Source organism: Mesoplodon densirostris, chromosome 20 (assembly GCF_025265405.1).
Source record: "Mesoplodon densirostris isolate mMesDen1 chromosome 20, mMesDen1 primary haplotype, whole genome shotgun sequence".
In the NCBI taxonomy this organism is placed as follows: domain Eukaryota; kingdom Metazoa; phylum Chordata; class Mammalia; order Artiodactyla; family Ziphiidae; genus Mesoplodon; species Mesoplodon densirostris.
The window spans coordinates 31,361,696-31,389,485 of NC_082680.1; the positions used below are offsets into that span (position 1 = coordinate 31,361,696).

Sequence of the window (27,790 nt, forward strand, 5' to 3'; positions counted from 1 at the left end):
CGGGTGAGCACGAGGTCTCCCAGAGCACGTTTCCAACCCCCTCCTGTCACAAGGATGGTGTAACAGGCTCCAGACACCTTTTTGGCTGTTTTCCTGCAGATGTTAGTTTTTAAATAAACACTGCCTTTTTCCCTCCTATTCCAATTGACAGCTTTCTTATTTAATAAATACTAAAACTGTTTTAGGTCTATGGCCATACCGCCCTGAATGCGCCTGATCTCATCTGATCTCGGAAGCTAAGCAGGGTCGGGACTGGTTAGTACTTGGATGGGAGACCACCTGGGAATACCGGCTGCCGTAGGCTTTAAAAGAATAAAAAGTAAAAAATAAATTTAGGGGCTCCCCTGGTGGCGCAGTGGTTGAGAGTCCGCCTGCCGATGCAGGGGACACGGGTTCATGCACCGGTCTGGGAAGATCCCACATGCTGCGGAGCGGCTGGGCCCGTGAGCCATGGCCGCTGAGCCTGCACGTCCGGAGCCTGTGCTCCGCAATGGGAGAGGCCACAACAGTGAGAGGCCCGCGTACCGCAAAAAAAAAAAAAAAAAAATTAAAAAAATTTATAACTATTTTACTACGTTGCATTAATTCTACAGAAGATTTCTTTAAAAAACAAATCAAAAGAGACAATGGGAATAAAAAAATAACATGGTTTTTAAATGAAGTCCAACCACAACTCAGGGTGGGGTTTCTAATTAGACAATAAAATGGGGCTACTTGTTCAACCTCATATCGTTGCTGTGAGGATTCAAAGTACCTGCTTGGTGGATGTTAGTTCCCAAGCATCCTGGCCACAGAGGAAACTATGACTGGAACTCAGATCTCCTAACTCCAGCTCCATGTTTTTCCACTGTCCCACACTGACTTTATTTTTTTAACATCTTTATTGGAGTATAATTGCTTTACAATGGTGTGTTAGTTTCTGCTGTACAACAAAGTGAATCAGCTATATGTATACATATATCCCCACATCCCCTCCCACTTGCGTCTCCCTCCCACCCTCCCCAATCCATCCCTCTAGGTGGTCACAGAGCATCAAACTGAGCTCCCTGCTGAGCTGATTTTAGTCCTGCCACAAGTGGGCCCAGAGGCTGGCCCAGCAAAGACCGGGAACGTGGTGAGCATGAGAAAGGGCAGTGTTGGGTGAGAATAAGCTGACGTAGTGGTAATGAAATGTTCAGGTCGCTTCTCTTAAGTGTCTGGTTACCAAAGTAAAGGGCACACGTTGTAGAATGATACATAAGATCCAGAGAGATGGCTCATGGAAGAAGGGTGCGTCAGTGATGGTTAAAGGATTTGGAATGGCTGCACCAGAAGAAAGGAGGCTGCAGACTTATAAATCTTGAGACTCATAGAGGACTATGGCATTTGGACCAACGGCCAGCTGTTCTCCAAAGCTGCTCAAAGAGGGAAACAGATTGAGTCTGGAACAGGAGGCCTTTGGAAGACAGGTAGCTTAAGGGACTTCACGCCTGATGTGAAGCAGGCTCCCTGGCCCTGGGACGGGGACCTGAGGGAGGTTTACAGAATGTGAGCATTATTAATACCCAGTGGGGGAGGGGAAGAGGGTTTCAATCACACCACATACTGGGACTTAGAATGAAATGGAGCCTTACTGGCAACAGATAGATAGATAAGATCCTAAGTCCAGATTCTGTGAATTCCTAGGTATAACGAGTCTCTGGATGAAACATAACATTTTTTTTCCAAAAAGCAAAATTCTTGAATATTAAATCATGAGGGTTAAACAGATATATGGACATCTTTCTTTCTGACTTATTTTGACTAAAAATCCCCTCCCCTTGGTATTAAGAAAGATCAAGGAAAACATTGCCAGAGTTAGTTTTCGCCTCCCTTGCCCATCAGCATTCTTGATCTATTAGTTCTACTATCTGAAAATGAAAATTCAAGTATTAATATTTCATCCGCTCTATTGACTGAAAAGCAAAATGAAGATGTCATGATTAGCACTTTGCACTAATCGAGATGTAATTACGGTGAGAATTCATGAGGAGGCCTTTAACCCCAGACTCCTGCTGCCCGGGTAACTGATTCCAGCAGGTGGGACAGAGTGGCCATCATGCCTTCCCGTGACCGAGGGCTCCTGGCTTCCAAAGACCTTTGTAGCTTTCGGTTTTGAGGGCTGCACTTGGAAGTCCCAGGTGGTGTCTTTAGCCAGTATCGCTAATTATAAGAGTGGATGCAACTCCTGCCCCATCACAGTAGACAACATCCTCTTGAAAACCTAGATGGGGCTTCCCTGGTGGCGCAGTGGTTGAGAGTCCGCCTGTCGATGCAGGGGACACGGGTTTGTGCCCCGGTCTGGGAGGATCCCACATGTCACGGAGCGGCTGGGCCCGTGAGCCATGGCCGCTGAGCCTGCGCGTCCGGAGCCTGTGCCCCACAACAGGAGAGGCCACAACAGTAAGAGGCCCGCATACCGCAAAAAAAAAAAAAAAAAAGAAAGAAAACCTAGATGGATTTTCCATTAAAGCCATAAACGAGTGTGTGCCCATGAGACAAGTGAAGAGAGTCACTCAGCAGGAAATCCTACACAGGAGAAGCAGCTCCTCGGAAGGCTGATCATACAGTAAGAAAGCATGAAATGTCATCTACCTGTTTTCGGACAGGGAAACTTGCTTGGTGTCTGGATCACATGACAATTTATAATGCAGGATAACCCCTGGAGAAATTGTGTTTTCCTGTAGACTCACTTCATGAAGAGGAAAGATGCTTTTCTATCGCATTCCAACATGAGACCCTTGAAGCTGTGGTTTTCCTCACCTCCACGAGAGAAGGAACCCATGCATTTGTTCCGGGCTGGCTGAGAGGCAAAGGGACCTGAGTGTCAGAGGCGTGTGACTGATGTCAGGAAAGGGATTGCTAGGGACTAGGAAAAAAGAGGATTGTACATATGGATAGAGACCTGTGTGTCCAAGGTGGCAGGATGTCCCGGAAATGTCTACAATGGGACCACAGCCTTCTCTTTTAAAGCCTAGCTTGGCACAGAGGGGTTGAAACCACCAAGGAAAGTCACTGACCTTGAGTAATAGGCCAGTCTGCACAGGCAGAGAGGAAAGTGAGACCCACTTCTGAGGAAGTCCTGGGTCTTCACCTTGAACCTGTGGAAGCCCAGCACCCAGCAGCCTCCTGGGTGATCAGAAAGTAGCCAGCGCCTACAGGCTGAGGGACCACTTTGGGGGTACCCACATGCTTCTAGGCCCCTGTGTGGCCCTGAAGACAGAGAGGGTACCCCAAAGAATGACCAAGACTGGCCTTCTCACCAAGCTTCAAGGCTAGAGGACAGAAGTCTTGTAAATTGATTTTTTAAATATAAAGAAATTTAATATGTGTGGCACTCAAGTACTATCCAGTAATTCACACTTACTGCACCTGATTATTGAAGAAACCAAACTGAGTGTTAAGCAAGACTTTTAAGGCTGATGTTTAAAATACATAGATGTTTCAGAGGATGAGAATACAGTCTGGGACATTGACTCCCAATTATTTTAGGTGGAATGCTTACTTTACAAGTGCCTTCTCGATTTCATAAACTAGACAGTTTTAGGGTTCTTGTCTTTAGTCAATAATTTAAGAGTTGTTGCCAGAAAATCTCTCACTCACAGTTTTCTGAATCATAATGCATTCTGTGTGGATGCCAAGTCCTGACCATGCCTCTTACTGACAGTTTCAGAATAAGCGCAGGAAATTGATTGTTTTATTGGTCTACTCTATTCGTTCCTAAAAATGTGTCAAAGGATACTTTCTGGAATAAAGGTATAACTGCATCATAAAAGCTGCCGAAATCATCAACTATCTTCTACTGCTCTTGGATCACCCAGAGGAGAAAACTGAGCTTGCGGTATTTTTAAAGATTTGTGAAACTCAGCTGGGAGGCAGCCTCATTGTTGAAATCTCTAATTCTACCCAATCACCGATGCATTCCTTTACTGGTCATCAAATATAAAATAAAAAGACAGTAGCCTTGATCTAATCATTGTTCCAAGCCTCTTATGATCCACTGTACAAAAGCATGACCAAAAGAATCTGGCGTACCTCTCATGCAAATTCATTTAAAACCTGATTCCCTATAGGGTAGTCAGCGGCCTGACGTGTGTGTTTTCTCCTGACAGTGTGACACCAGGGAAAGATCACTGCAAGAGAAGAGAAGCCTCTTTGCCATCAACCAGTTTTATCACTTGGGGCAAATAATGTCATCTCTCTAGACTTCAGTGTCCTCATCGGGAAAATGAGGTGGTTGAAATAATAACTGCTAAGAGCCTTCCAGTTCTGCAACTCTATGAATCTATTACTTGTTGCATTTACAAGCATCTGAAAAGCCACAGTCATCATCGGAACAAGTGCACTGATGTGAGGACAATGCCTTAGAACAAGCCAGCTTTCCTAATTTAAAAGAAAACACACCACTACGAAGATCTGCCTGTTTGACAAACTACTGTTTGCATCTATTAAAACAAGTACCTAGACAGGTTATGCCAGGCACACCAAATAACCTGATTCAGATGATAGAACTGCTGGGGTGGAGAAAACCTTCAATGCAAATGTGAGGCACTGATTGGATCTGAAATGCATATATATATATATATATATATATATATATATATATATATATTTTTTTTTTTTTTTTTTTTTTTTTTTTTGCGGTACGCAGGCCTCTCACTGCTGTGGCCTCTCCCGTTGCGGAGCGCAGGCTCAGGACGCGCAGGCTCAGTGGCCATGGCTCACAGGCCCAGCCGTTCCGCGGCATGTGGGATCTTCCCGGACCGGGGCACGAACCCGTGTCCCCTGCATCGGCAGGCGGACTCTCAACCACTGCGCCACCAGGGAAGCCCTTAAATGCATATATTATTCAAAACGTGAATTTATTTAAGTTTCAAACAGATCCAGAATACCCTTTTCTTTATTCATTCAACAGAGAACTCAAATAAGCAACTAGGTATCAGCCATAGAAATTTATGGAAAAGTTCTAAATCTCTGTCTCGTTTTCAATAGAAAATAAGGGGAAAAAAGGAGAGAAGCAACAAGATTTCAGAAGAGGAATATACGATAAATACACCCACACACGGGACAAGCAGAGTGGACAAGATCATTGCTTGTCTATTTCTTTCCCCACACAGTGGTTCACTGTTCCCACAAATGAGAAATTATTTTTTTTGAGCTTCATTTTTTTTAAATTGAGAGACATTCTTGATTGAAGGTGTATAAATATCTGTCTTTGTGGCTTTATTGCTTCCAGTCATCTTAGTGAGAGTCTTGGGGACTGAACTGTGCTGTTCGTTAGGTAAGCAAATGTCTGTAGATCATTTTACAAAGAATTACTTATCCTCACCTAGAGATCAAGGGAAAAGCCTTAGAAAATGCAATCAGAAATCCTGGGTTCAAGTTCTGATTATATATTTCACTATGTGACACCAGGCAAGTCACCTTACCCTATACAGCCTCAGTTTCTTCATCAACAAAATGGAGCTAATAATACTTTGTATTTATTATGAAGATTAAATGAAACAATGAAGGTAATATTTCTGAGATAGTATCTTTCTTTTCCGGGGGTGGGAAATCCAGGGTGAGATAATATCTTAACACTTATCAGTTATGATCACTGATTTTATCATTAGGTTAAAAAAAATATATATATATATATATATCATTAGGTTAGATTCAGCCTACTCTACTACAGTTTTACCACAGGGCAGGATCTTTTAAAATACAATATATTTTTGCTTCATTGTTGAGAGATGAAAAGGCTTTTTGAAAGCTACAGTTTATAAATGTAATGAATATAAAGTAACTTTTGTCATGTAGACAGTTGATTCTTGTTATCCGTGGCAGTTATATCCTAGAAACTCTCCAAGAATACTGAATTAGTAAATACTGACCGAGTATTCCTTGGGGAAATAGAGTTAGGTTCCTGTGAGCTTGTGGTCACACTCTGATCAACTGGTCAATATAGAATCTTGTTTTACGTGTGCTTCTGTTTAAAGACACCTTCTTTAATATATATTTTTGATTCACTAACATTTAACTCAAAGCCAACACATTACAACTCATGCCTGAACAAAGCTTATCTAAACACACACATTTTCCCTGTAAGGCACATCACAGCCTTCTTGCACTTAGGAAAACTAGACAGCACTCCAGGGCCGTCCCGGGGAGCCATTTTAAACGGCAAAATTTTCAACAAAAAGCACAAAAATGCAAAACACCTGGCAAGAAATAGATTGCAAAAAAAGGCACTTGTGGGCTTCCCTGGTGGTGCAGTAGTTGAGAGTCCGCCTGCCGATGCAGGGGACACGGGTTCATGCCCCAGTCTGGGAAGATCCCACATGCAGCGGAGCAGCTGGGCCCGTGAGCCATGGCCGCTGGGCCTGCGTGTCCGGAGCCTGTGCTCCACAACGGGAGAGGCCACAACAGTGAGAGGCCCACATACCGCAAAAAAAAAAAAAAAAAGGCACTTGTTTGCAGTATGAGGGTTGAAATTTCGAAGATAGAGGGTTGCCTTCAGCTGAGAACATACACATGGGGCAACTCAAATGTTTCACCACTTTGCACACATCTGTGAGTGCCCATGAAATGCCATAAGTGCTGATTTTGTGGTTAAAAATAAATTTTAGTGAGTAGGTGAGTTCACAGATACAAAATCCCACAAATAATGAGGATTGTGTGTTTGTGTATACTTATGTAAGTATTTATACACAATCATATATTCATTTAATACTTAATCATGTGGCAGGCTCTATAGTTAAGTATTTTAGATATATTTTCTTCCTCCTTTATTATAATAATTATATAATCTCAGTATCCCCATAATCTTACCAATATGAAATTGAGGGCTGAGAACTTAAAATCACTTGTAAAATTCACACAGATAGAACCAGAATTTAAAGCTGAGTCTGATTTCCAAGCCTATGTTTGCCCTCTACTTTATTCTGTGTTTCACCAATTTTGGTTTTTTTTAACTCAAGCAAGTGGCCAGGCATGCCACATCTTGTCAAATTGGCAAACCACTGCCTTTGATCTTCATACTGAACTCAAATTTAAATGACCAAGGTAACAATTTGAAAACCAAGCTATAGATATTTAAATGCCTATCCTTATTCTAATCCATGCTTCCAATTTTCAGTCATCTATGTTCAGTTATTAAATGCCTACTATGTGCCAGTAAGTCTTGTATGTGCAGTCATCAACACAGAGGTAATGCCAGGATGCCTCTGGAGCACGTCAGAACTGTTCTCCATCTTCTAGGGTTAAGATATACACACACTACAGCAACTTCAAACTCTTACAGGCAAATGAAAGAAAGGTTATTGCTAAATGTGATGCCATTACCTGTCAAGCCAGTGATGTCTGAGAACTATATAAAAGAAAGTGCTCAGTATCCATTCTGGCTAAGAATGATGGATGTATTCATAAAAGCTTATATGTGAAACAGTAACCTTCAGGGACAATGTATCAAGCAGGATGGATTAGGCTCTTCTGCAGTAACAAATAGCCCCCATGTATCACAATAAAGGCCTCTTTTTTGCTCTTGAAAAGTCTAGTGTAGGTTGAATGGCCCTCCTCCATCCTGTAGCCCGGTCTTAAGACATCTACTCTCAACCAATTGAAAGTCTGGGGAAGGTAGGAAGCAAAGGGTGTTTGGATGAGCAATGTCTCTGCCACAAACACAAATAAATTTTCCCGTTAATCCTAAATATAATACCTAACCATATAGACTATGGATAATCTTAAATCTCACTTTGATTAATGGTAGACAACGGGAAATACCTGTAGTTTAAAGTTTTTATTCTAAGCTTCAAATTTCTTCTAAATCGTTTACATTTTCTTCAAGAAAACTTTTTAAAGGACAGTTAAAGGATGTTTTCTTTTAGGATTTTCTTTAAGATTTTGAGTCTGAACTCAGTCTCATTCTTATTTCAATTATCTTGTTTGTACGGGTTGGTCATAAAAAGAAAGGGGGAAAATCACTAGCTAGCAAGCATAATATCGGGGCCAGTGACTTCAGTTAAATGAAGGTGGTTGTATCCTGTGTTGAACAGTGTCTCCCCTCAAATTCATGTCCACTCAGAATTTCAGAATGGGAACTCATTCGGAAATAGGGTTTTTGCAGATAAAATTATTTAGACTAAGATGGACCAGACTGGATTAGGGTGAGCCATAGATCCAATAATTGGCATCTTTATGAGAAGAGGAAAGGACACACAGATGCACAGGGAGGAAGGTCATGTGACAATGGAAGCAGAGATTGGGATGATGGATCCAGAAAGCCAAGGACCGCCAGGAGCCTCCAGAAGGAAGGCAAGGATTTTTCCCCAGAGCCTCAGTGTGAGCGAGGCCCTGTCCACACCTTGATCTCAGACTTCTAGCCTCCAGAACTGTGAGCATAAATTTCTATCATTTTAAGCCGCCCAGTTTATGAGAAGTTGTTACAGCATCCCTGGGAAACTATACAGATCAGACCTCAGATTTCAAATAAGAATTTAAAATCAGGAGGTATAAGTATATGAAGATTTTGATAAAATCTGGTTATAATCTCACCTCTTTCGTTTTCTAAATGTCTTTGAAGTTCAGGCCTAGTGGAGATATTTGCTATCATTCACATCTCGCAGCTTCTCTGGAGAATTCCTTGCTCTCAGCAAGAGGGAGCCACTGGCCTCCCCTCATTCTCTACTCTCAAGGTACCTCCCCAAGGCTCGTCTCTCTAACTTCCCCCCATCTGTCCTGATCTCTCCACTAACCCCCATCCGGTGTCTCCCCAGCTTCTCAAAGGTGTGTGGTCCTGGGGAATGTTTCATTTTATACACACACACCTATAATACCACCACTCTCTCTCCTTGCCACCTCTCCCCCCGAGATCATTCATTGTCTAGATCAGAGGTGGGCAAACCTTCCACATAAAGGACATTGGAGCAAATATTTTAGGCTTTGTGGATTCTATGGATTCAACTCTGCCATCATGGCACAACAGCAGCCTAGACAGAGCGCAGGTGAATGAGCACAGTCGTGTTCCAATCAAACTTTATGTATGGAACACTGAAATATGAATTTTCTATATTTTCCGTGTGTCACAAAGTATTCTTCTTTTCATCTTTTTTAAACCGCTTAAAAACATAAACACCATTTGGGGCTTGCAGACCACACAGAACGGGCAATAAGAGGTCAGATGTGGTTCTCAGGCCAAAGTTTGCTAAACCTGATCTAGCTCAGAGGTTCTCAACTGGGGTCAACTTTGCCCCCCAGGAAACATCCGGCAATGTCTAGAGATATTTCCTATTGTCACATGTCTAGTGGGGCTCTTTTGTCATCTAGTGGGTGGAGACCAGGGACGATGCTGCTAAACATCGTACAACGCATAGGACAGCACCCCTCCCCTAACCAAGAATTAGCCAGTTAAAAATGTCAGCGAGGGCTTCCCTGGTGGCGCAGTGGTTGAGAGTCCGCCTGCCGATGCAGGGGACATGGGTTCGTGCCCCAGTCCGGGAAGATCCCACATGCCGCGGAGTGGCTGGGCCCGTCAGCCATGGCCGCTGAGCCTGCGCGTCCGGAGCCTGTGCTCCGCAACGGGAGAGGCCACAACAGTGAGAGGCCCGTGTACCGCAAAAAAAAAAAAAAAATGTCAGCGCCACTCAGATTAGAAACTCTGAGCTAGATAAAGGGCTCCTGTGAGAAACTGAGAACCCTCCCTAACACCCCACGCCATAGGTTATATAGTTATTAAGGCCCTAGTTGGACAACTCTCAGCCTAAATTCTTCTCAGATCTCTCCAACTGCAATGATTCTAACTGTTCTTCAATAGATCCTGTGTATCCGTAGATCTTCACAGTGTGTTGTTCATTGTAGCCAAGGGCCCACGTTTCCTCCACGGCGAGCCTCAGAAGGGCGTGTGGTGTCCTACCCACCTTTACATTCCCACGACCAAGGGCGGCAGGAACTGAGCGAGGAAAAAAATGAACTAAAACCTCCAAGTTATGAACTCACCTGAGGCAGGTACCAGGTGAGGGAATTCCAGCTTCCGTAGAGGAGCTACTTCTATGAGCCCTTAGAGTGGAATTTTCTGTCCCAGAATGCCAGAGTTGCTGGGTGAATCGATGGCCAAACAAGGCCCCATGCTTGATGAAGCAGGAACTACCTTTGGCCAGAAAGTCAGTGGGACTGGAGCTGGTTGAGAAGAGCCAGTAGGACTTCCTGCAGCCCCTCTTATGGCATCGGTGGAATCTTCAATTACCCGTTGGGCTTGGTGTCCTGTGGCATCACATGAGGCTGGAGCAGGTGGGACCACAGAGCCAGAAATGGATTTGCAGAATCCCGCAGCTCTGGGTTTGCCCTGCCCTGCTCCCATCCAGCGCACCCGACGGCCCTTGGATCCCTGACTCAGCCCCTCCTCCTCACCTCTGAGTTTCTCTCACCCGGACCCTGCTTTGCTCTCCCCATCTCACAGCCCACCTCTGCCCCACCCCAAGCTTCTGCATTGACTATGCCTCTTCCTCCTATGATTTCCGGAATCGGCTAGTCCACACCCTGGACGCCCCAGGCCAACACCACCAATGGCTCCCTCCCTGCGCACAGCACAGAGCCCCACTTCTCCCACCCTCTGACTTGCCCTCTGCTCAAATCCGGGCTCCTGCGTTTCCCTGGTGGCGCAGTGGTTGAGAGTCTGCCTGCCGATGCAGGGGACACGGGTTCATGCCCCGGTCTGGGAAGATCCCACATGCCGTGGAGTGGCTGGGCCCGTGAGCCATGGCCGCTGAGCCTGCGTGTCCGGAGCCTGTGCTCCACAACGGGAGAGGCCACAACAGTGAGAGGCCCACATACCGCAAAAAAAAAAAAAAAAAAAAAATCCGGTCTCCTGCTCGGTCCTATTAGCTCCTGTCCATCCTCCCTCTCTACCCAGTCACTCTGGATTATGTCTCCTTTGGCAGATTTCCCTGGCTGTTTTGATTCATCTTCTCCCCAGGTTCCTGTGATCTGTACCCTGACCCCTACACCTGCACTCGTACTTGTCCTCAGGCAGGAACAGAACGCCAGGTGACATGGGCTGTCACTCTCTGTTTCAAGGACATGGAAGACACGCAAGCTTGTGCCCGGGAAGGATGCAGGAGAACAAGTGTGGAGCCCTGTTCCCTCCAGGAGGTGCTCTTGGTAAAGTAGATTCACCCAAGGGAAGCAGCCTTGGATGACAAGACAATAAAGTATTTCAAGAGCAAAATTATATGGCCCGGAGTTCAGAGCAGGCTAAATAAAAACAGCTTCATTTCCTAAGCAAACAGAGCAAAACATTTCCTGAGCTCTATGTGGCCCTGTGATTAGCACTTTGCATTTATTAATCAGATCCTATAATCACTGTGCAAAGCCTTTGATATAAGTAACAGCATTAGACCCATTGTACAGATTGGGAAAGGGCAGTCCGGGCAGGTGAAGTCCTCAGCCAGTAAAGGGTGGGGTCTGACTGACCTGCTTAATACCACAGGACAAAGTCAGCAGTGGTCTTGCACAGCGAAGTAATAAGTTATACTTGGGGGTAAGGCCCTGATACAAAGATATACCTCCTTCCCCCAGGCAAGTCTCTGAAAACAGTCACGTCAGTGTTCCCTATGTTGAATTTGAGGCTCCCCAAGGTGAAATAAGTAAAATATAGATAAAGGAGTACCCTGTCTGGCTAAGTATTTACTTAGCCCAGGTGTGTTAGTTTCATCTGGTTGCTGTCACAAAGTACCACAAAATTGTGGTTTAAAGCAGCACAGTTTTACTATATCACCATTCTGGAGGTCAGAAAACTGAATTCCATAGGCCACCTCAGTTGCCCCTTGTCCTGTAACACATATTCACAGGTTCTGGGGATTAGGAAGTCGGCATATTTGGATACACTATTTGGTCTCCTCCAGGCAGTAACAGTGCCCTTGGGGCCCCACCAATGGCAGACCTGCAGCCATTGAACATATACCCCTACAGGGCACCCAGGCAGCCACGGGGAAAATCCAGCACAGCTTACAGCACAGGAGCCCAGAATGGAGCCATCCAGCTGGTTCCTCATCCTCCCCTGCTCTGTGGGAAGTGCTCCCCTTCACCTACAGACTCGGCTCCTGTGAGGGGCCTCCAGGGCCAATCCCTGCCTCCTGCGGCCAGGTTTACATCAATCTTCTAGCTCTTTGTGTTTCCACTCTGATCGCACAGCTCCTTCCATATACCTGAGATTGGCACTCTCTTCTGGGCCTTCATTCTGGTGTCTGGTTCCTTATTTGATCCTTCAGAGATGTTGAGTTCTTGTCTTTTTTTTAATATAAATTTATTTATTTATTTATTTATTTTTGGCTGTGTTGGGTCTTTGTTGCTGCACGCGGGCTTTCTCTAGTTGCAGCGAGCAGGGGCCACTCTTCGTTGCGGTGCGCGGGCTTCTCACTGCGGTGGCTTCTCCTGTTGTAGAGCACAGGCTCTAGGTGCACGGGCTTCAGGAGTTGTGGCTCGCGGGCTCAGGAGTTGTGGCTCGCGGGCTCTAGATCATAGGCTCAGTAGTTGCGGCGCACGGGCTTAGCTGCTCCACGGCACGTGGGATGTTCCCGGACCAGGGCTCGAACCCGTGTCCCCTGCATTGGCAGGCGGATTCTTAACCACTGCGCCACCAGGGAAGCCCGAGTTCTTGTCTTGAAAAAGATTTACTGTCTCCTCTGTTTGCTTGCCAGTCCTCCGTCCCAGATGCAGAGTCCTGCCCTCGGGTTGGTGGCTGCGTCTCTCTCCTCCTGACAGGTTTCCTAAACGCCAGAGCCTGTTTGTGCCCTCGGCTCCGTGGCCAGCCCCTGCCCGTGAGTTCACAGAACTCATCCCAGAAAGGTCCGTCTCCAAGGAGACCCAGTCCCGGGCACCCTTGTGTTCCTCCCAAGGCAGAGTTTGAATAACCCATGTTAATCATAATCCGGACGTCAGAGGCTCTGATAGACGAAAGGGGTCAGGCTGCCCACTACCCCCCATCAACTCACCAAAGCCTCACCTGGGAAGAACACAAGACCTTCTACTTTTGAAAGCACTTTTCAATCTAACATTTGCTCTGTAAAAGGGCCAGTGAGGTAAATGCATCCAGTATAAGAAATAGACGACTGACGGGAAACCTAAGGTTGAAAAATACGTGGAGCTACTAAAGGAGATGCTACAAGTGGGCCTCACTTCCTGTCTCCTGACTCCCAGGTTAGGATTTTTTCTGCCATATTATGTCAGTGGGTCAAGGCTGTAGGTAGCATCCACTGAGAATCTCCGTGTTGGAAGGTCTTTAAATGTCATCTAGGCTAACCATGTAATCTAGGGCCATTAAATGTCCTCTGGGCTAATGTCATGATGGTGGCAGCCCCTCAGGAAATGCCCTGCCAAGTGGTCAGCCAGCCTCTGCTTCAAAAGCAGCCCCCAGACACACAGCCCACCTTTAAGTGTCTCTGAACATTAATAAAGCCTTCCTTATCTTGAGCTCAGATCTAACCCCTTAATGTCTACCTACTCATTGGTTGAATCTGTTGCAGCCAGGCACACACGTGCATGTGTGCACACACACATATGCACACACACACACATAACAGAGAAGAGCCAAACTGGATTACCTGCTGGATCTGTTTCTTTTACCTTAACCTTTGCTTTCTGCTGCGTTTGTCCATGAAAAGGGTACTGTCTATACATAATTGCCTGCCTTGGGGAACCCTGCCCCTTTGCCTGAATGTTAAACCGAAGTGCCTTTGTTCAGGGAATCTCTGGACCCTGTTCCACCTGTAGATGGCTGCAAGAAAGAAGAAATTAACACATCCCCTCCCGGAGGCTGGCCATTCCAGGGGATATTTGCATAACTTACGGCCTTTTTACATTACTTCCTCATCTCCTCCCTTTCTCTGTGCTATAAAATAAACTGGCATCCAAACCCCGATAAGATGGTTATCTTGAGACTTTAGTCCGCCATAATCTCGGTCTGGCGGCTTTCCGAATAGTCGTATCCCCTGCCTCAACACCTTGTCTCCGACTTATTGGCCTGTCGTGTGGCCAGCAGAGCGAACTTGGACTCGGTAACACACACACAGCATGACTCTGTCCCATGACAGACTTGTGAGTAATCTCTTTTCCGTGCTAAACAACCCCGCTCCCTTTCCTCTCCCTCCAGTGAGAGGATTTCCATGCCCTTCACCATTCTGGCCTCTGTCCTGTGAGTCAGCTCGAAACGCGTCCCACGGTGTGGCAGTGACACGACCACGGCAGCCTCAGTCTAGCCTCCGATCTGGGCAAGACCTCCACGCTGAAGTCTGCCAAGGCTTGGAGAACGTGGTGGGTCCCGAGTCCTCATCACGCTCTCATCTTACAGAAGGAGCTAGAAAAGCGTGAACTGGAGCAGAGATTCCACAACACACTAACAAACGAGATCCGGAACTGGGTTGTGTTCTAGTGGCCCTGCCAAGCATTTCAGAAATTCTAGTAAATACACGTCCATCTGGAAAGGCAACCCAAACCTAAACCATGTAATTCAGCAGGATCCCCAGCTGATGCCTGATCAAAGCACATCTTGAGTAGGAGGAAAGGTAATGATTCCCAGATACCAACTGCTGGCCCTCATCAGATGGAGAAGCTCGGAGAAGCAATGAGTTGTGCTTCAATTATTCCTACCCAGAAATCGCCACCGTTCAAGGGCCTATTATTCACGGAGGGGAGGCTTCAGCAGCACACCTGAGCAGGGAGATTCCTTCTGAATTCAGTTGTTTATGATTTATATGTTCTGTTTCTTCCTTTTGTTTTCATGCTAGAAGTAATGTCAAGCCAATCTGGTTGATAAGGCAGAGCAGTTCCGAGATCGGCAGAGGACGGTGAACCTTCGGGCACCACTGCTGGGTTCGGCTGCAGGCAGCATGGGCGGATGGCAGGCAATCCCGACTCCACTCAAGGAGCAGAAGGGGCTGCACTCGGGGGCTCAGGAAGCCCGTGGCCTGGGTATCCTTTTTTGCTGCCTCTTGGTCCTTATCCTGCATTTGCAGTAACTGCATTTTGCTGGAGACCAAGCCTCAACCTCTATCCTAGGTCTGGCCAACCGGGTTCCTGATGTGTCCTTATACTTGGTTTCCAGCCCAGCACTCTGGTCTAAGATGACGGTGCCCTGCCATGCTCTGAACAGCCTTTTCTTTCCCTAGAGTCCCAGGACTGCAGCCAGCACCCCGCTACCACATGCCTGACTTTTCTTGATGCTGGTACCCTGCTTGAGTCTCGGCATGATCTCGGCACCCAGAATGTCCATTGCTGGATTCCACCCTCCTATCAGGCCCTCCACCCCTGTCCTGTGCCTCAGGACATAATGCCTACCCTCTGCTTACACTTGGACCTAATGACTCACCTCCCTGTAGGAGGACACATTGCTTCCTTTGCTCCCTGCGGGCAGCTGGCTTGACAACAATGCCAGCCCAGGGACCAATGTAGCTTCCCAGGCTCTCCAGTCCTGTCTGAAGTTACCATGTTCTAAGATCCTTTCTGCTCAAAGCAGCTTTGGAGGAGAATGAATGAGAGATTAAGGTACAGAAAGGGAGATGCTGGGAAAAGACAACCAGCATCTGTTTCCATAGCCCAAGCCACGAGCTGTTAGTGCTACCTTCCTCCTGCCCACCCCCACTCCCTCCTCACCCACCCAGCAACTGTATGCCTGTCACAGTGAGGACTGGGCCAGCTCCGTGGACACCAAGACTAAGTCATTAAGGAAACACTGCAGTTCAAGTATTTTAGATTCTTTTCCTTTGGAATATATTGATGGCAACTAACAGCTCAGGATAACTCAGAAAAACAAACTGATGCTTGGTTATCTTAAGGATGTATTGAAATTCACAAATAACTATTTTTTTTTTGCCTGGTGGTGATTTTTTTTTTACAGAAATAATAACTCCCATTTGCTAATTAATGTGATAAACAAAGATATAGCCTCTTCTCGTCCATCACCACCTCCAAAATTAATTTTAACAGCAATACTAAGCTTAGGCAGAGAGAATAAATGGGCTAGTTACACATTCATGGAGAACAGGTAAAAACTTTCCACTGGTTGTTTCTGTGAGGTGTCTATTTTAAGAGATTTGAGGGGGAGTAGGTTACAAGGTGAGTATCCAAACTTTTAGAGGGCAAAAATCAAGAGTTTCGACCAAATGCCTGCTTATCAAATATCAACACACAGAATGTGCCTAAATCAAGCTGAGGTTGTCTCCAAATTCAATGTGTTTTGCAACGCCATCCTATATCTGAATGTCATAGCCACCTTGACAAAAACAAGAGTTTTTTTTAGTTCAACTAAGTAGAAAAACCCAGTGAAAAGATTCCTTGCTCGTCTCCAGGTAAAAGCAGATTTTTTTCTTAAGAAAAACACCAGTGAGGATAAAAGCCAAGTATTGTTTTAGACTCTCTTCAATTTCAAAAATACCATTGAAAAAATAATTACACCCACGATTTATGCATGATGCATTAGGCAGCCAGATACAATGCACTGCTACCTTGTAATGGCACTGAAAAAGTCAACATCATGAAATATACCCTCAACTTCTTGGGATTATCACCTAGTCTAGTAACATCTGTGCCACAATGTAAATCTTGTCCAAATAATCTATCTTGATTAAATGATAACAGTAGTAATTTTGTTCTATGACTTAATAGACTTCTGAAGAATTTTTTTTTTGGTTACTTCTGAAGAACTAGAGGGTCAAATGATCTGTTATCAATGTTTAAGCTTTTTTTTTGGGGGGGGGTACGTGGGCCTCTCACTGCTGTGGCCTCTCCCGTTGCTGAGCACAGGCTCCAGACGCGCAGTCTCAGCAGCCATGGCTCACAGGCCCAGCTGCTCTGCGGCATGTGGGATCCTCCCGGACTGGGGCACGAACCCGTGTCCCCTGCATCGGCAGGTGGACTCTCAACCACTGCGCCACCAGGGAAGCCCAATGTTTAAGCTTTTTATTGTGAAAGTTAATAGGCTTGAATCACAAGATTCCCTACAAAGATGACTGAAATGTCATCTGGGGGGAGGGGGTGGGTGCGCCTCGGGTGTCAGCACATGAGAGTGTCTTTAAAGACTCCCATTTTCCTCCTCCGTATCCCCATGAAGACAAAAACATTCTCCAGGAGTAAGCAGGGAAGCAATATGTATACAATACACTATCCATCACCCCTACTGATTACAGACCAAAACTAGAAAGGACAGTGTTCCTTACATAATAGATAGATTATCTTACATAATATACGATAAATATGACAGACAACATCTTGCAGGATGGAAAGAGCCATCCAGAAGATGCAAATTGCTGAATGACGAATCTGAAGGGGCCAGGTTGAGAGAACCAGCACTTGGATTTAACAGTCTTATGATAGCACAGGTTCCGCTGGGCTACCTGCTCATCCCTTTAGGTTTTCCTCTCAGCCACTCTCATCCTGGCAGCCACCCATGAAGAGGGAGCCTGATGAACGGGACGGGCACTGGATTTCAGTGTCTCCCCGCCATCACTGTTCAGACACCTACCTGTGGTCGTTAATGGGGTTTTCTCTCCTAGCAACAGTTTTAACCTTTTGGCATGGATTTTGCCTTGATAATGGGAGTCAGCCACCACCGCGGAGGTGAAGGACATGTTACAGAGGGTGCAGCACTTGTTTTTATCCACCATGTCGGCATCACTTCCCTGTGAGGGAGAGAGATGAAAAGAACATTAGAGAGAGCCCCAAGGCCTCTGATGTTTTTGTCCTGTTCCGTTCTGTGGCACGTGAAACCTACCATAGACTTTCTTCTTGAAATGTCTGTATTGTCTTTGCTCTGCAATCTCTTTTTTCTTCTCCATGATAACATCATCAAAACTTTCTCAGTTACTAACTTCAACCTATATTTAATAGGGACCACTACTGCCAGGCACTGGGAACACAGGACAAAGGGGCGGATATGAACTACCCGCAGAAAACCAAGGCCCACAGCAGGTGTCAACATGTTGGATCCGGCACTGGGAGGAAAGGGGTCTCTCACTTCCTCCATTATATGCATCAAAGTTAAGGAGAATAGCAGAGTTCACATGGCCTGAATTATTTAGCAAAAATTATCACTTGGCATTCAGCTCTGCCTTTGACCCACTTTGGTCTCACCAGGATACGTGGTCCCATGTTCAAGATTTTTTTAAAGATTCCTTTAAGGAATTGAATATTTTTCATAAGTAACTTGAGTCTATATCATAAAGCTATGGTGACCATGCTGGCTGAATTTTCCAAGAGAGTTTGTGTCATTTTCCTTTTCTTCAGGACAGGGGATTCATTAACTGCTGCACAAAATACTTAAATCCAGCTTGATTTTTATTCCTTTGTAAGACTTCACGAAAATGAATAATGATTTGGAGAAAATAAATCCTTTGTCAGACCATGTGACCTGGCTACTGTGCTCACAGATCATCAATTACCTATATTCTGTGAGGGGAAGATTAATCCATGGGATCCCCTCCTGCCTAGTTAGAAATTGAGGGTAAAGAAGGCACTCAGATAAGGAGTTAATCTATTCCTTAATGGAACGGCAGTAGCAAAGCATCTCTTTATTAAAACAGCAGCCTTGGCTGAGTATCTTGCCCCACAACAGCCCCTTCTCCTATTCCCGGCAGGCCCAAAGAGTGCAATTTAAAATAAAAAGGAATGAAATTGGGTCATTTGTAGAGACGTGGATGGACCTAGAGACTGTCACACAGAGTGAAGTAAGTCAGAAAGAGAAAAACAAATATCGTATATTAATGCATACGTGTGGAATTTAGAAAAATGGTAGAGATGATCTTATTTGCAAAGCAGAAATAGAGACACAGACGTAGAGAACAAACGTATGGCTACCAAGGGGGGAAGGCGGGGTGGGATGAATTGGGAGATAGGGATTGACATATATACACTATTGATACTATGTATAAAATAGGTAACTAACAAGAACGTACTGTATAGCACAGGGAACTCTACTCAGTGCTCTGTGGTGACCTAAATGGGAAGGAAATCCAAAAAAGAGGGCATATATGTATACGTATAGCTGATTCACTTTACTGTACAGTAGAAACTAACACAACATTGTAAAGCAACTATACTCCAATAAAAATTTTTTTTAAATAAAATAGCATGGGGACGAGGATGAGGGTGGGGATGGGACTGAGAAAGGGAATTCTGTATTTTCTGCATAATGATAAGATGTCCAGACTGCTGGAGAGTGTTGCATTGCAAATTATGTGGCAGTTGGAAAACTAACTCTTTCCTTCTTAAGGCAGTCGTTGGTAATATGGCTGACAATTGGCAGTCAATCTTGGGAGGAGCGGGGTGTGTGTGTGTGGGGGGGGGTTGTGTGTGTGGTTGTGTGTGTGTGGTTGTGTGTGTGTGTGTGGTTGTGTGTGTGTGAATGCACCAGGAGGCTGGCCTGCAGCTCGGGGATCAGGGAAAGGGAGAGACGCCATAAGAGTATCTGAGATTTGGAGTCCCACCTACAGCCATTTATTCTCTTGACCTTAGCATTTAAATCTTAGCATCTCCCCAGCCCCCTTACCATAGCTAATGAGTGAGATTGAAAGAAATGTACTGCTAGGGGCTGGAGTGGGGGTCGGTGAAAGGAGGTGGATTCTATGGAGAGGGGAGGGGCTTCCCGAAAGGGGTCTCCTAGAGAGGCACAAACCTCAGGGCAGGACGTCTGGGTAGACATCGAGGCTGGACTCACCGAGTGTACCCTTGCTGAGGGTTTCAAGCCAAGGTTTTCTCCTCAATAAAAAAACGAAAAGGGAATTCCCTGGCGGTCCAGTGGTTAAGGTTCTGAGATTCTACTGCAGGGGGTGCGGGTTCAATCCCTGGTCGGGGAACTAAGATTCTATATGCCTTGTGGCACAGCCAAAAAAAATTTTTTTTAATTTAAAAAAATTAAAAGCCAAAATGAAGTCATAAATACTTGTACCCCTTTGTCTGGTCTACTGTGGAGCTGACTGGACCAGGCAGGAAATAGGAGAAGAGTTGGCTTCCCTGCATCGACCTCACCAGCCAAGCCCAGGAGATGCCCCAGATCTATGTATGGGGTAGAGCTAGGAATACCGGGAAATACAAATCAGGGAGTTACTGAAGGCTTTGAGCCCGATAAATGAGGAGCGGACAGCTCGGGAGGACTGAGAGACACACACTGGCACTTTCCCACTCTGTGTGAGAGGATATCTGTCCTACATTTGGCGGGGGGCCGGGGGGAGAAAGGAAGGTTGTCAAGGTGAAAGTGGTTGCTTGAATTACCTGTTTTCACCTCTTATGCATAATATGGGTCAAAACACCTAATTTTTTTCTTAAAATTAGGCAGAAGGTCATAAGCCAAAGCATAACTCACAACCTACACCTATTTAGATCATGTGCATCCCTCCTGCCTCTTTCTAGCAAAACTGCCGGCCCAGCCTGCCCCTCTCTCCCTGGAGTTCTAAGGTGGAGACATTTCTATGGAAAGTGCCTGCTGTCATTATATGAAGTGTATTCAGAACTAGTTTCCGGGGCAACGGACAGCCCTTAAACCGGATAATGACCAGTGGGTTTATGGTATTCATTCACCCAACACATTTTTAAGGACCTCCTAAATGTGTGAGATGCTGTGTTAGATGAATATAACCCTCCTCCTTGTTATTAAGGAGGTTGGGGCCAGGAGAATTGGAGAAGGCAGGTATAGAATGAAAGGAACATATTGTAATCAAAGACATATAGTCTCCTATTGGACCCACGCTCTCCCAATTGTAAGGTAAAAAGACTAGCAATGTAAATGAGCCTATTTCTGTGGATTTTCATCTTCAAGCCTTTCTTGTGCCTGGAATGTCCTTCCTCATCATTTCTTGTCTAATCTCTTTCCAGAACCTGTTTTCATGGCCCAGGTTAACCATCACTTCTTGAGATGAAGCTTCTTCTGTCTCCCTCTACTGCCCTGCAGAAGTGGGCACTGATCTTAGGGCCCTCTGTGTGTCCTGTACATACTTCTCTTATAATAGAGCACTGAGTCATGATATTTGCTTTCATATTTGTTCCCCTTGTGAGGAAGAAGGACATTGCTAAGGTCAAGGAAATGGATACTGAGGCCCCAGCTTTTAGCACAATGCTTGCCACACAGTGGGACCTACAGATATTTACTGAATGAATGGAGGAGTTGAGGGTTGGTTTGTGAGGTTAGTAAATTGCATGCCATAAAAAGTCAAAAGAGGAGACAGGTAATGCAAGGAGGTCTATGGGCAGCCCAAATCTCTCAGACTAACAGGAAACTTGCCAGAAAAAGAACCAGAATTTTGAACAATTTATAAACTAACTTGAGGGTTCAACTAGGGCAACATTTTCCGAAAATTTATGTTTGTTTCATCATGGTTTTAATATATATTCCTAGATTTCTGCTCTGCTGGGCAATCTCATTCACATCACTATATAGAACAGTGGTCCCCAACCTTTTTGGCACCAAGGACCGGTTTCATGGAAGACAATTTTTCCATGGACCGGGGTTGTGGGGGGGGATGATTGTGGGATGGTTCAAGGGCATTGCATTTATTGTGCAGTTTGTTTCTATTATTATTACCTTGTAGGATATAATGAAATAATTATACAACTCCCCAGAATGTAGAATCAGTGGGAGCCCTGAGCTTGTTTTCACTTACCACTCACTGACAGGGTTTTGGTATGAGTCTGCAAGCAATTGATTTATGATGGTCTCTGTGCCGTCCAACCTCTCTGCTAATGATAATCTGTATTTTCAGCCACTCCCCAGCGCTAGCATCACCGCCTCAGCTCCTCCTCAGATCATCAGGCATTAGATTCTCATAAGGAGCGCGCAACCTAGATCCCTCGCACGCACATTTCACAGTAGGGTTCGCGCTCCTATGAGAATCTGATGCCGCCGCTGATCTGACAGGAGGCGGAGCTCAGGCAGTAATGCGAGTGATGGGGAGCGGCTGTAAATACAGATGGAGCTTCGCTGGCTCAACCGCCACTCACCTCCTGCTGTGCGGCACCATTTCTAACAGGCCATGGACCGGTACCGTGGACCCCTGATATAGAAGAGTCAAAGAATAATAGAAGCAGAGAACCAATTGTTATGCAAAAATATATCATGGGATGTAATTATGCCATCATTGCAGAAGAGGGTCGAAGAAAGTTTAGCTGTCTGACAAGAGAGGGGCTGGGATGCCCTGAGAAGCTAGGCAGATTTTGAGGCCCATAGGACACCTTTTATAGGATATTTTACTAAAGAGGTCAGTGTAACTCACATGATGCCACCATCTCTGATTCCTCTAATGAGCCTGGTGGAGATGCAACTACCCAGAAAGAATCTCAATATTAACCAAGGGCCTGGAAACTGCCGGAATTTTTTTTTTTTTTTGCAGTTCGCAGGCTTCTCACCACTGTGGCCTCTCCCACTGCGGAGCACAGGCTCCAGACACGCAGGCTCAGCGGCCATGGCCCACGGGCCCAGCCGCTCCGCAGCACGTGGGATCCTCCCAGACCGGGGCACAAACCCGTGTCCCCTGCATCGGCAGGCGGACCCTCAACCACTGCGCCACCAGGGAAGCCCGGAAACTGCTGGAATTTAATTGTGTGTTCCTGGCTATCTACATCCTAAATTCATAGCTCCTTGCAACTACAGATCATAGCATTGTTCCTGGAGTCTCCTACTGCCCCCCAGAGCCCTGCTCTTCTATGGCTCAGGGGAGAAATTCCATAAAAGTTGATGAACTGACCTCAATGAACACATTTAAGGTTTCTGGCTTAAAGAATTGAGAATGGCCCCAAACTATGAAGTAAATTAAGGGGAATCCAAGATTGTCTTAAAATATGGGTTTCAAACTGGAGGTAAACATTCAGTGGGACTTTTTCAATGCAGTGTCCACATGGTTGAAAGAAAAAGAAGTTTGTGGAGGGTCCTAAGGCTGCCTCATCAAAGCATTCTGCAAAGTTAAGAACGTTTCAGAGGAATTCCATCTAGGTGAAAAAACGCTGGCTGACTAGGCCAGAAATCTAGTCCCAAAATTCTGTTTTCTTTTTTTGTACTTTTTTTCTTTTTTTACTTAATTCAAATAACTGTCTTCATTCTCCTTTACTTTAAGTGAGTGTAAAAAGCCTGAGAGAGAGACTTTTATTTCAGAATATCAGAGTGAGGAATCCTGTGAATTTGTTCCCTGGCAAAATAACCATAACCAGTGAAAATTCTTTTTTTAAAAAAAAAACCTTTGAAGTCTCTGAAAATTATCCTAAGAGCAAACACCAGCTTAAAAAATATATATCTATTTAAGAAAATATACTAACTCTCAGTAAGAAGAGTGAGAGTCTACGGCACTTCAGAGACAACCTCTCCCACCCTACTGACCCCCCAGTTCAACATTAAAAAAAGTCCACTCTGCTGTGTGTGGTCAAGAAATTAGTGTTCCCTCTCCCATCAGCTCCCCATTAAGAGATATCAGGAAGAACAGATCACCAACACATCCTCTTTAGCTCCAAGCTGTAGAAACTAAATTCCTGGCAATGTAGCTCAGACAGAGATCAAGTACTCTCTTCCTCACTCTTATTCATAGGACAGAAGCTCTTTCCCTGGCATAGCAGGCCAAGAATATTGGAACTATGATTGGCCATGCCCCAGTTTGCTTGGAGGACAGAGGTTCTGTGCCAGGGAAAACAAGCTAAGAAGACCAGAGGCTGCCATCTCTGCCCAGATAATAAAGCAGAGCTGTCACTCTGAGAAAAGCAGTGGCTCAGAGATTTTTCCATAAGAACAGAGGGGTAAGAGGGGGGCTGTAAGAACAGAGAGCTCCTAAACTCTCCCCAGAGGAACTGACTGTGTTTGAAATAGTGTGGGAAGGTTTATGCTAAAGGATGCTCTCAAAAACAATGGACGTTTTGGTGTTAAGCAATTAAGAGAAAACTGATAGCTCCATCAGACCAATAAGCTAAACCACAGCCCAGCTAGTTTATCAGAAAGAACCAGCTAAGGCGAGCCTTCCAGGAGTGAGAACAAACTTCAAAGACTTGGGCTTCCCTGGTGGCGCAGTGGTTGAGAGTCCGCCTGCCGATGCAGGGGACTCGGGCTCGTGCCCCGGTCCGGGAGGATCCCACATGCCGCGGAGTGGCTGGGCCCGTGAGCCATGGCCGCTGAGCCTGCGCGTCCGGAGGCTGTGCTCCACAACGGGAGAGGCCACAGCAGTGAGAGGCCCGCGTACCGCAAAAAAAAAAAACAACAAAAAACTTCAAAGACTTGCCTCAAAAACTAATGCTACAAAAAGGAGTGAATTTAATCAGATCAGAATTTATACTGCACACTGGCAAAAACAGAAGTCGTCCAGCAATTAGCAGAGCCTAAGAGCTAGGTATGATTCTAGCAGAGGCAGACAGCTTAACAGAGAAGATCAGGGAAAGAGACAGTCAAATAGAGTCCTGCAAAAACACTGTCACCCCACAGTGACTGTGCACTTTCCTAAGGCTGTTCCTCTGAGCAATGACATTTGTGGCTGCATATCATGGGGGAGGAAGAGATATAATTAAAGTAATCTAGCAAAGACAATGGACAAATAAATAAGCAATCAAGAACAAAAACAAACCCAAGAGGGTGGGGGAATAAGTTTCCAGAATTGCTACAATATATTACCTAAAATATCAAGTTTTCAACAACAAAATTAAAAAACATTAAAAAAAACCCAGAAAAGTGTTACCCATACAGAGAAAAAAAAAAAAAAAAAAAAAAAAGAGGGCCCAGATGTTAGGTTTATCTGGCAAGACTTCAAAGCAACATCAAAGACTTAAAATGATTACAAACGTGTTCAAAGAATTAAAGGAAATCATGCTTAAATAATGGAATGTATGATGCCAATATGCTATTAAGTAGAGAATATCAATAAAGAAATAGAAATAATGAAAAAGAATAAAATGGATATTCTGGAGTTAAAAAGTGCAGTAATTGAAATTAAAAATTCACTGGAGGGGCTCATTAGTAGTTTTGAGCTTGCAGAAGAAAGAATCAGTGAACTTGAAGATAGACCAAGATAGAGATTGTGCAATTCAGAAAAGAGAGAAAAAAAAGAATGAAGAAAATTGAACAGAGACTCAGAGAAATGTGGAACACCATTAAGCACAACAACATATGCCTAAAATTGTAATACCAGAAGAAGAAAAGAAAGAGGAAGGAGCAGGAAAACATATTCAAAAAAATAATGACTGAAAACGTCCCAAATCTGAAGAAAAACATTCATCTACACATCCAAGACATTCAACAAAACTCAAGTAGAATAAGCGCAAAATGATCTACATCCAAATACTTCATAGTAAAAACACTGAAAACCAAAGACAAGGGGAAATTTTTGAAGCAGCAAAGAAACACAGGTCATCACAGACAAGAGAACCAAAATAAGATAAACAGTTGACTTCTCACCAGAAGCAATGAAGGTCAGAAGACAGTGGGATGACATACTCAAAAAGCTGAAAGAAAAAAATCCATCAACCAAGCATCTTATATCCAGCAAAACTTTTTTTTTCAAAATTTAAGGTTAAATAAAGGTATTCATAGATTTTTTACAAGTGAGAGAATTTTTTCCTAGCAGATCCACACTATAAGAAATACTAAAGGAAGTTCTTGAGGCTGAAAGCAAATGACATCAGACAATAAGTTGAATCTCATAAAAAGAACCAATAAACAAAGAGCACCAGTAAAGGTAACTATGTAATTATAAAAGACAACATAAATGCATGTCTTCTTTCTTCTCTTAAACTAATTTAAAAAGTATATAGAGTCACATGTATATATTTGTATTGTTGGGCCAATAATATATAGAAATATAATGTGCTTGACAATAAGAGCACAAAGGAGGTAGGTGGGAGCAAACCTGTAATACAGTAAGGAAATGACACGAGGTTGTAACTCAAATCCACAGGAACTAATGTTAAGAACCATAAAGAGTGAATAAGAAGGTTAATACAACAAGCACTAAAATATATACTGTTCTCCTTTAATTTCTCAGCTTCCTTAAGGATATAAAATTACATAAAATAGTAATTATAGCAATATATCATTGGGTTTGTGACATGCATAGATGTAATATATATATATATATATATATATATATAAAATAATAGCACAAAAAATGGAAAGAGAAAAGACTGCTATACAAGAGTAATGTTTCTATATTAGGCTAAAATTAAGTCAGTATAAATCTTAGGTAGATTCTGATAAGTTGGGATGTATGTGTAAGCACTAGAGCAACCACTAAATAAATAATTTCGAATAATACAGTGAAAAATCACTAAAGGAATTAAAGTGGTATAGTACAAAATATTCTCTTAATGCAAAAGAAAGTGGTATAGGAGAAATAAGGGAATAAAAAAGACATAATTCATACAGAAAATAAAAACTAAAATGGTAAACATAAATCCAACTAGAGCAACAATAACACTAAACTGTGGCAGTATTATACAGTCTAATCTAAAGAGAGATGATAAGACTGGATAAATAGAAAACATGACCAATCCACATGCTGTCTGGAGGACACACACTTTGGATTCAGTGATACAAATGGGTGAAACGACAAGAATGAAAAGACGGGACTTCCCTGGTGGTCCAGTGGTTAAGACACCATGATTCCACTGCAGCGGGGCGTGGGTTCAATCCCTGGTCAGGGAACTAAGATCCCGCATGCCACAGGGCGTGGCCAAAAAATAAAATAAAATGAGCATAGTTTTAAAAAATAAAATAAAAAAATTAAAAGATATATCAGGCAAACAGCATATATAACGAATCTGTAGTGACTGCTAGGAAAAGACCTAGGCAGTACACTTTTTAACATCAGTCTGAGCAATCTCTTTTTAGATATGTATTCTCAGGCAAGGGAAACAAAAAACAAAAATATCCAAATGGGGGCTTCCCTGGTGGCGCAGTGGTTGAGAGTCCGCCTGCCGATGCAGGGGACACGGGTTCGTGCCCCTATCCCGGAAGATCCCACATGCCACGAAGCGGCTGGGCCCGCGAGCCATGGCCGCGGAGCCTGTGTGTCCGGAGCCTGTGCTCCGCAACGGGAGAGGCCACAGCAGTGAGAGGCCCGCGTACAGCAAAAAAAAAAAAAAAAAAAAAAATATATCCAAATGGGACTATATCAAGCAAAATACTTCTGCACAGCAGAGAAAACTATCAACAAAACAAAAAGACAACCTACCAAGTGGGAGAAGATGTTTGCAAATCATATATCTGATAAGAGGTTAATATCCAAAATATATAAAGAATTCATACAACTCACAATTAAAAAATAAAACTGATTAAAAAATGAGCACAGGAGTTGAAGAGACATTTTTTCCCAAAGAAGACGTACAGATGGCCAACAAACAGATGAAAAGCTGCTCAGCATCACTAATCATCAGAGAAATACAAATCAAAACCACAAGGAGATATCACCTCACACCTGTCAGAATGGCTACTTTCAAAAAGAAAATAAATAACAAGTGTTCGCAAGAAAGTAGAGAAAAGGGAACCTTGTGCACTGTTGTTGGGAGTGTAAATTGGTGCAGCCACTATGAAAAACAGTACTGAAGTTCCTCAAAAAATTAAAAATACAACTACCATATGATCCAGCAATTCCATTTCTGGGTTTCCAAAGAAAACAAAAGCACTAATTTGAAAAAATACATGCACCCCTATGTTCATTGCAGCATTATTTACAATAGCCAAGATATGGAAGAAACCTAAGTACCCATCAACAGATGAATGGATGGATAAAGAAGACATAATACATACATACATATATATATATATATATATATATATGTACACACACACACA

At 44.1% G+C, this 27,790-nt stretch overlaps 1 protein-coding gene and 1 non-coding gene across 2 annotated transcripts in view; one reads left to right on the forward strand and one right to left on the reverse strand.

Moving 5' to 3' along the window:
• ZMAT4 (zinc finger matrin-type 4) overlaps positions 1 to 27,790 on the reverse strand; it is a 227,602-nt gene that overhangs the window by 93,250 nt on the left and 106,562 nt on the right. The window contains exon 3 of the mRNA XM_060085862.1: positions 17,510 to 17,666. Coding sequence (XP_059941845.1) covers positions 17,510 to 17,666 — 157 coding nt within the window. The remainder of the gene's footprint in view (positions 1 to 17,509; positions 17,667 to 27,790) is intronic.
• Positions 186 to 304, forward strand: LOC132481391 (5S ribosomal RNA). The gene has a single exon (XR_009530813.1). It is a non-coding gene; the product is annotated as a 5S ribosomal RNA (ribosomal RNA).